Genomic DNA, 9,545 nt, shown 5'->3' with positions numbered 1-9,545 from the left:
CTGAATTTCGAACGGTATTTTTTCGTTTTTTCTTATGTTTCTTCTTTTCGTCCGTTATTTTAGGTTTCCAGCTGTGAAAGATGATAAATCCGGGTTATTAATTCACTCACAATCATTGGTATTTTATAAAGTTTACAAGCCCTATTTAACAAATCGGACTAGTAAATTGATAGTAACGATAACGTATAAATGTGACGACGTATGGGTTTATCAACATGATCTATAATACCAAAATGGTATTTACTATGTACGTGTCCATCAAGCAAGGCAATGGTTGCTTTAAGTTTGTATTATTTTGCCCACATGATCACAATGCCTTTTTGTTTAGTTTAGGGTTGGGGGGGGGGGGGTGGTATAGGTCTTCTTGGTAAGGGCTTTATTATCATGCCCATATCCTTTATACGTGTTATCTTTATTTTTGGTGGGCTTCTTGTACAAGCTACGGCTTCCAAGCCCTTCCACCATTTTCTCTCCGTAATTTCCATTATTTTTCTTTTATATGATTTATTTCTTATTATTCTCTTTGCATGGTATTGTCTTCACCGTCTTATTATTATCTATAAACATTGTGAGGAAATGGAAAAAAATAAATTAAATTAAATTAAATTAAACTAAAACTAGCCTTAACGTACGTAATGTAACATTCGAAGTGGAAAGAACTTCATCACTCCTGTCAAAAGATAAAAAGCTTTAATTGGCACCAAGGAGTATCAATTTATGTGTAAATATTACATGGTTTTGTCAAAAGTACCACAAGTCACGATCCGTCAACACCAGAACAGATATAGAGCAAGGGTTCAGTTTGATTATATTTGAAATTGAGAATTGTAAAATTTACTGTCATAAGTATGACATACATAAAAAAAAATAATATAAATAAATAAATTAAAAATTAAAAAATAAATGAAATTTCAAAACCTACTTCTGGCACACTAAGGTTTCCGTAACTTTTTTTTCACTCCTGTCTTACTATTATTATTTTCCTATCTAATTCCGTAAAGCTTTCGTTTGAACACAAGAAGTTATTAGCAAAATGCGAGGTTGAATTATTTCCGTTTTAGTATGAACTACTGGTCGGACGTGGAATCGTGTTAGGCTCATATAGCCTATACCGCACAGCAAAGTTATATTCATACAGGCATATAAATATGTTGGTATTGTGCACTATTTCTCCTATTTGGAGTGCACTTTCCGAAAGCTGCTAACGTTTATCACTGAGCGGAGCAAAGATTAGGCTATATATAGGCTTGTACAGTCCGATCGTGAAGTTTGATCTTGTAGGACCGTTTTTGAAACCGGTACAAACGAGAGATATGAGTTATGAGGTAAGTCTTAAAGTAGCTTAAGGAGCGTTGAATTTTTGCGCCAAATGTTTTATTTATTGTTTTTATATATGTTATATGTTTTCATAGTTATCGTGAATTAAATAAAGACCACTTTCAAGGTATATTCCACGTGAAATAAGTCAATCAAGAAATAACGTACAGTACTGAATACAAACGACCCCAAACAATGGGACATTAATTTTTCTTATCAATAAAAGTAGGATAATATTAAAATACGGTTCCAAACATTAAAGTGCACTAACAGAAAACCGACATATCTATATGGTCCCGTCTATACTGCATCTCCACGAAAGATGGATATAGATGTGGGGGGAAGGAGGGGGGGGGGGCATTTCCACGCATTTTGCGATTCCAACTTTTAAAAGTCTTCGGTAGCAAAGCCACAATTAAGCGTCCTCAAAATGGCTAAAATTGATCAAAAACACTTTCTTTTTTTTTGACAGTTGATCGACTCAATACGTTTTATGGGCAATATTATGATCATTCTATCATACAATACTTTCTTAAATATAATACCACTCACACCAAGAGGTATATATTTCACGCAAATAAACTCAAACTCAAATAGAAAGTATACTCGTTCTTAAAGACAGCTTAAAACAAATTGGCAAAGAATTATTATATTTTCAAAAGAGTAAATGTATAATCGATTCTTTTTTTTCTCTATATCGGTATATTTAAATATGATTTTCAACAGATGACTCATGGACTCAGTGTTCTGTATGTGTTTCATTTATAAAATGGAATTAAGTTCTTGAGAGTTTAAAGCAGGGTAAATTACCGTATCTCTCTATAACCTGCATAAACTGAATAGTTGTTATATGATCTTGACGTGTATAGCAAGTAAAATGATAGATGAATTTGTTACCGTAATTATGATTTTTAAAAAAACCTATTTTTTCCTTCATTTTAGTAAATTTTCATAAAAGAACATGAAGGAATATTGCGTCTATGATACATTAGCTGACTTAATGAATGCATTTATTTTAACAATAAATTTAATATTTGCTCTGTCGACAAGAGCTGACTTATATTAACCCGTAAAACATTAAGTTTATGTTTTAAGACTTGGATATGTAAAGGAATAAAGTAATAATATATATATACAAATGAATACTAATTTCCGCAAAACTGCCTGATGCTTTCAATCTGGAAAGCATAAGACCTCTTTAATATACTTTAATACAGTAGATATCATTCAAATAGAGTAGTGATACTTTCAAAGTACTTTAAATAATTAGTGTCTACGAATAAGTGCGATAGATTCGAACTTGAAATTTTACTGGCAACAAAAGAGCAAAAGCTCTCTTTTTTATTGCTATTAATGGACCTGAGTTATAAATTTATTTATTTATATATATATATATATATATATATATATATATATATATATATATATATATATATATATATATATATATAAATATATATATATATATTTATATATATATAAATGAAAATCGTAATGAGTTGGAAAATCAAGAACAGTGAAGAAACTTTCAGCCTCCACCGGGATTCGAACCACGGGCCTTCCGCTCTGTACGCGGACACCCTAACACCCTAATGTATATATATATATATATATATATATATATATATATATATATATATATATATATATATATAAATATATATATATATATATATATATATATATAAATATATATATATATTTATTTATATATGTGTGTAATTCGTGTTGTAATTCGTGGGGTTGATCTGCCTGATGGTCACTCAATTCGCTTCGTTAGTGTCGCCAAAAACCTCGGTGTTCATGTTAACCAAAATCTAGCTTTTAATACTCAGGTCAATTCAACAATCAATCTCTCATTGCTTTACTATGATCCGTTATATTTCTAAAGTCAAATATTTTCGTCCCCGTGACCTTGTGAGAAATCTTCAAATTTCCCTTGTTATTAAGAGAATTGACATGTGCAACTCTCTTTATTATGGTACTAACTCGAATCTTATTGCGAAACTTCAGTCTCTGCAGAATAGCGCAGCAATGATTATTTATGGTCGTAACAGGCACGAAGGTGTATCTGACATTTTTAATGAATTACACTGGCTCCCAGTCAAAGATCAGATTTACTTTAAAATCATCTTATTTGTCCATTATTGTATTCACAATGCTGCACCTTATTACTTGAGAGAACTTATTGGGTTTTTTTCTCGTCCTGACAAGTTACTCCTTGTTATCCCGAGTGTCCACACAAATTATAGCACCAGGGCCTTTGCTTTCAGTGGTCCAAAGCTTTGGTGTGCGCTCCCTACCAACATTCGCCTAATTGTAGGCCATGACCCCTTCAAACGCCAATTATAACATATGTTCTTCACAAATAGTCTGCGATTTTACAATGAGATTGATATGGTCTTATTTGTTTGTCTTCTAGCCCATCTGTGCAAGTCTGTGTCGTTGTGGCACTGATAGAAGCTGAGCTTTATAAATACTATCCGTCCGTGCGTCCGTGCGTCCGTCCGTCCGTCCGTCCGTCCGTTCGTCCGTCCGTCCGTCCGTCCGTCCGTCCGTCCGTCCGTCCGTCCGTCCGTCCGTCCGTCCGTCCGTCCGTCCGTCCGTCCGTCCGTCCGTCCGTCCGTCCGTCCGTCCGTCCGTCCGTCCGTCCGTCCGTCCGTCCGTCCGTCCGTCCGTCCGTCCGTCCGTCCGTCCGTCCGTCCGTCTGTCTGTCTGTCTATCTATATATATATCTATCTATCTATATATATCTATCTATCTAAATATCTATCTTTTACTATTTTTTTTATTAATATTTTTAGATATGATGACCGTTTCGTGGGGATAACAAGAACCAAATATCTCAGTGTGAATCGATTTGAGTCATTTATAATAAATGAATTATTAAATGATATATTCACGAAGCGTGCAATGGCTCCTATCAATTAATGATTGCCTACCAAGGCAACCATCAACCAACAACTTAAAAAGCAACGAGTCACCTCTTATGAATAAAAAACATTTAATTATGCATCAGCTCAACAAAATTGACGGATACAAAACATAGATGCATACACGTCCATAAAATGTATACAAACGGTAAATCATAAGTGAATACATTGACTTTTGTAGTACAGCAGAAGCAGTGTGAATAATAAGGGTGAAGTTAATATCTTTGTGACTCTATATACATGATGCATTTGTGATGAATCAGGACGATGAAATAGTATCAAATATCATTCCGTGAATCGATAAAACAATGAAGTCGAATTACTCACTGTAAGGAGACAAAACCTATTTCAATCGCTCCTCACAGCTACATCAGGAAACTATACTTAATGGTGGCACCGCGTTAAGTATAACTACTCAACCACCGGGAATGAATTATATACAGAAGACTGGTATCTTTAATGAAGTTTATTAGCAAGCATATATTCTCTACACAAAATGGCAGTTTCTACAATTGCAAATACAACACTGGTTGACATGGAAACCGGTTTCCAAGGATATACATCGGTTGCGGTAGTCTGCATGGCCAGTATTGTACTTATCATTGGAGTTCCAACCAACTTGGGATTATTGGCAGCCATATTGTTCACTCCGAAATTGCATAATTTAAACAACTTTATCATTGCTAACATAACTGCTTCCGGTTTGTTTCAATTGGTAGCAGTCATACCATGGCAATTTTCATCCATTATAACCGGTGTTTGGCCATTCCCGTTGTGGTTTTGTCACTGCACATTTTTGTTCGCATTATTTACAGTTGACGCTCTAGTGAACAACATGGTGGTGTTGGCCATTTACCGATATTTTGTCGTCGTTCGGAGACAGAACTACTTCCTCAAAACGAAAAGGGTCGTCGTGACAATGGTCGTCATTGCTTGGTCAATTTCGATCCTAAGCAGTTTGATTTTGATCTTGGGCTTTTCTAAAACGGAATTCGTTCCGCGGTATGGACGGTGCATCCAGCAACAAACAGACGTCCAAACGGCTAAGGTATATAAACTTGTAACGGTAGGCGGGATATCTAAAGGCCTAATTCCAATCATATTTGTCTACGTTAGAATATTTTACGAAGTTCGCAAGAAGTCGTTGGTCACCGCCCATACAACAAATGATACCAGGGGAGGTCGAGAGATGGCAGAAACGGCGGCCCAAGGCGGCTATAAAAGACCAGCAACGGCTGGTAGCCTTAGATACCGATCACTTACACAAAGAGAAGTTACAATTACCTTAGTGTGTGTTGTTAATTTTCTTCTTTTCAGTTGTTGCTATGGACCTATCGTAACTGTTTTGGCATTGTATGATAGCAAAGGCATGCCAGTTCCCGGTAATTTGCATAAAGTCTGCACTTTGATGTACTGGATCGGAAACACATTAAATCCTTTAGCATACGCAGTTCTTCAAAAGGAAACACGTGACGTGCTGTTAGGGTACTTAAGAATTTTGTGCAAAGGCCGTAACGCCTGCCATCAATTCTAATACTTAAAAGTTAACAGCAGATATATATATATAATCTATTTTATTATATTATAATATATTATATTATATAATAAATATATAATTAATTAATTATAAATTTAACGCACCAGAAAAATGCCACCTCACGACACCGATTTCATCCTTTTGCGACTCATTAGGCGAAGGTTGAAACAGATCGGACCTTCGTGTCACAGGACTAAGCCCGTACCACAGAAAAGCCTCAGTAATTATATTAGTGAATCAGGGGTAGGGGACCCGCAGTGGCACATATGACTTTCATATAAGACAACTGAGGAGGCAAACCACAAAGTTATCTCGAAAGTGTCCGATAACATGGATTCGTCATACAATTTCCAACATTTGAAGGATTTCCAACAAAAAGGGCCATAATTACATTGGTTCTACTGTTTACAACACAACATGACATTTTTTTAAACACGATTTTTTAAACAAACTGCACCTTTTCAATAAATATAATGTACACAACGGAATCAAACTTTCGAAGTGAGCCAGAATTCTCAACCGTCTTAGATTTTACCTGCCCCCCCCCCACCCCCAACTAGAAAGAATTCTCCATTTAACATAAAATACCATAAGCCTACCTTACGTAGCTTTCTTTAGCTCTGTCTGGACCAAGAACTATCCTCCTCATGTTCCTCCTCCAACAACAACAAAATGGCGGTTGTACATTACCCTGCAAAAAGCTCCTTTCTTTCGCGCAGTAATCCCTTTTCTTTCGTTCAAATTAACTCAATATCTTAAATATTTATGACATCAATGATCATCAAAATATGGAACCTTTATGTTCCAACTCTGCAATGGGCTCTTCACCTAAAGACTGCGACATCTTTTATTCCCGTATCAATATTCTGTACATAAAAAGCACTACATAAAAAGACTAGACTCAGCAACTCTCTTATCAACATTCCTGTAAAATCGTTTAAATTCCAATCAGCATTGTGTCTGTTTCAAAAGGTCCTAACATCTAGAATTCTTGGATTTATATCGTCTCAAAAGCTGTGCATACCATTGTTAACTTTAATCTTTGTTACAAAGATCTGATATTAGCGTATCTTTTGTATCCCGGCTAGTCTTATTTCATCCGTTTCACATAGTATCATACAATAACATTGTATCATTATAATAAAATATTTAAAATCCACAATAATATTGTTGCATATATTATTACCCGTTTCACATTGTATTATACAATAACGATGTACTATAATAATATATTTAACATCCACAATAATATTGTTGCATTTAGTATTACCTGTAACAATGATATAATTTGATAACAATGCTATTGTTTAATTTTTTAATTAATGTTTAATTCATTCATTGTTTTTGTTATGGTAGTATTGTATACTAGCATGTGAATGGGCTGCTTATTCTCCGTGGCAAGTATGACCTTCACTACAGCATGGTTCATAGTGATGTGTGTTTATGACAGTATAGTCTGCAGGAGGGCAAGTGAGGTCTTCTTTGCCTGCCGAAGACTGTCCTAACAAACTGCTTATCCACTAAAGAGCCTGTGAAAGGGAATACGTTAAAGTAAGAGGGCCTGACGTTTCGATACTAGCAGGATCTTCTTCAAGGCTGAATGAAAGTTTCATTATTTTTATTATAAAGCTGAAGTTTTATTATTGCTAACACTTTCTTAGTGTCCTCGATCAGCCACATGTATGTTTCACATTAGATGATGTAATAGACGTATTTCACATGATTGTCTTCTGCTAATATTGATATTCTCACTGTTATATTTATTCTTATCTCTTTGCATTTCTTTAATTGATATGATTTTTTTGATTGATTAAAATAATTAACGAGATCTGTTTTATTACCCCAAAAAGGGACGTATTTAATTATCATGAAAAGAGAGCGTTTTGAATTAAAAAAAAAATTGCTGGCACGTTACCCATATGTACCCCGCCCCGTCCCCCAACGCCCTATCCGATTCAGTTGTCCCTGCAAGAAAGGTAGTCTCTCTATCTTTAATCATTTTAAATACTACTTTGAGTCTTTGATACACGATACAGGGTTTCGCAACGCAAGCTTTTGCAAATAATTATTCACAAACGAATATTTTGCTAGCATACTAGTGTTGCATATAATGCAACCCCTTCCCCTCCCCCCATTCCCAACCCCAACACCAATATATATATATATAATGAAAATCGTAATGAGTTGGAAAATCAAGAACAGTGAAAAAACTTCCAGCCTCCACCGTGATTCGAACCCGGGCCTTCCGCTCTGTACGCGGACACCCTAACCACTAGGCTATGGACGCTGATTGTATGTCCAGACAGAGGTTCGAAACCGGTAAGGAAGGTCGTAATTCCACTGTAGGCGTTTGCCACTTGTATCGAACAATACTAGTTCTTATATATATATATATATATATATATATATATATATATATATATATATATATATATATATATATATATATATTTATTTATATATATATATATATATATATATATATATATATATATATATACACACACATTTTTGAAATGCATGACAGAAAAAAGTACAACGACAAAGACTTTGAAAGAACGTTGTGACCATGAAATTTACATTGCACTCAATCAAGTTAAAACCAAGGTACTGAGTTGACACAGATGTGATTTACTTTTGCCTCTGCAAAAATAACATGATCATTTTAGTTTTTAAGTTCGTGAAAATCAATGAGGTAATGAGCCGACACCGAATTTCCTCTCAGTCATTACGCGTATATAAGGCCCTCATATTTGAAGAAAATTCATGTTGGACATGAGCTGATTTGAATATAAAACCAAAAAAGCACATTGTAGGCTTCTTGTTTTCATGTATATTAATTCATCAAATTATACTCATTTTTCTTGTCTTTTTACATCCGAAGCAAAAGCTTTCGAAATTGCTTTTTCGACACTGCATACGGACACACAAAAATACTTTGATAACATGCGGGAAACATAGATATAACTGTAATATATTTAAGCTTATTATATGGAACTACTTTGAGATGCTGCTCGCCGTGGCGAATATCTAACGTTAATACTATAACGATGTTGTCCTATTTATATATATTACTTGCTAGAAATTCAGTCAGTCAATCATTCATCCAAAGGCAAATAGGTCAATGAGAAAACAAAATATGAAAAATTATGTTTTAAAAATTTATTTCTTGTGACGTCAAACAATCAATCATCCAATTGTAGAGAGGTTAATGAGATCTAACAAAGAAGAAGAAGAAGAAGAAGAAAGTGAGAATGACTTTTAAAATATTTACAACATCGTGAAAGCGGATACATCATGTTAACAGTGTCGTACCTAGAACAATTGGTACCTGGGGCGGATCCTTCCTTTGTCACCCCGTGCAGGGGATGCCGTCCTGGGGGAGGGGCCTTTGAGAAAGGTTTGGTTATGTAAGGTGGCTTAGATGCAAAATGGTTGGCAAAACTTTGAACTGGTTACACAATAATTGATAGAATTAGGGGCTGTGGAATGGCAGCCCCCCCCCCCCCCGTAACTGGTACCCGGGGCGGACCTTCCCCAAACCGTCCCCCGTTTAGTTCTCCACTGCATGTTACTACAACAATTGTATAAGCTAGAGCCTGCCAGCAATTCTGACAGGAGCCTATTCTCACGGTGTTAACGATGCTGATTAAGAGATGGCGCTATATAAATAACATTTAAAACTCGTTGACTAACTTTTTTCCTTTCAAACACATGGCAGATGGCATTTGTATTTCCCGGCACTTGGATAAGTTCGA

The 9,545-nt window shown here is 35.2% G+C and overlaps 1 protein-coding gene across 2 annotated transcripts; it reads left to right on the top strand.

The window, feature by feature from the left end:
- Positions 1-1,022: 1,022 nt before the first annotated feature.
- Positions 1,023-7,825, top strand: LOC139962789 (D(1) dopamine receptor-like). 2 transcript variants are annotated; one of them, XM_071963116.1, is made up of 2 exons: positions 1,023-1,325; positions 5,066-7,825. In XM_071963116.1, the coding sequence occupies exon 2, from the start codon at positions 5,086-5,088 to the stop codon at positions 5,782-5,784; it is 699 nt and encodes a 232-aa protein (XP_071819217.1). In that variant the 5' UTR covers positions 1,023-1,325; positions 5,066-5,085; the 3' UTR covers positions 5,785-7,825. The 2 variants fall into 2 exon arrangements, with proteins under 2 accessions (XP_071819217.1, XP_071819216.1); XM_071963115.1 differs by having other exon boundaries at positions 4,122-7,824.
- Positions 7,826-9,545: the final 1,720 nt, after the last annotated feature.

Source organism: Apostichopus japonicus, chromosome 21 (assembly GCF_037975245.1).
Source record: "Apostichopus japonicus isolate 1M-3 chromosome 21, ASM3797524v1, whole genome shotgun sequence".
NCBI lineage: Eukaryota > Metazoa > Echinodermata > Holothuroidea > Aspidochirotida > Stichopodidae > Apostichopus > Apostichopus japonicus.
Note: the sequence above shows the minus strand (reverse complement) of the source record. Positions and strands in the feature narration are given on the sequence as shown.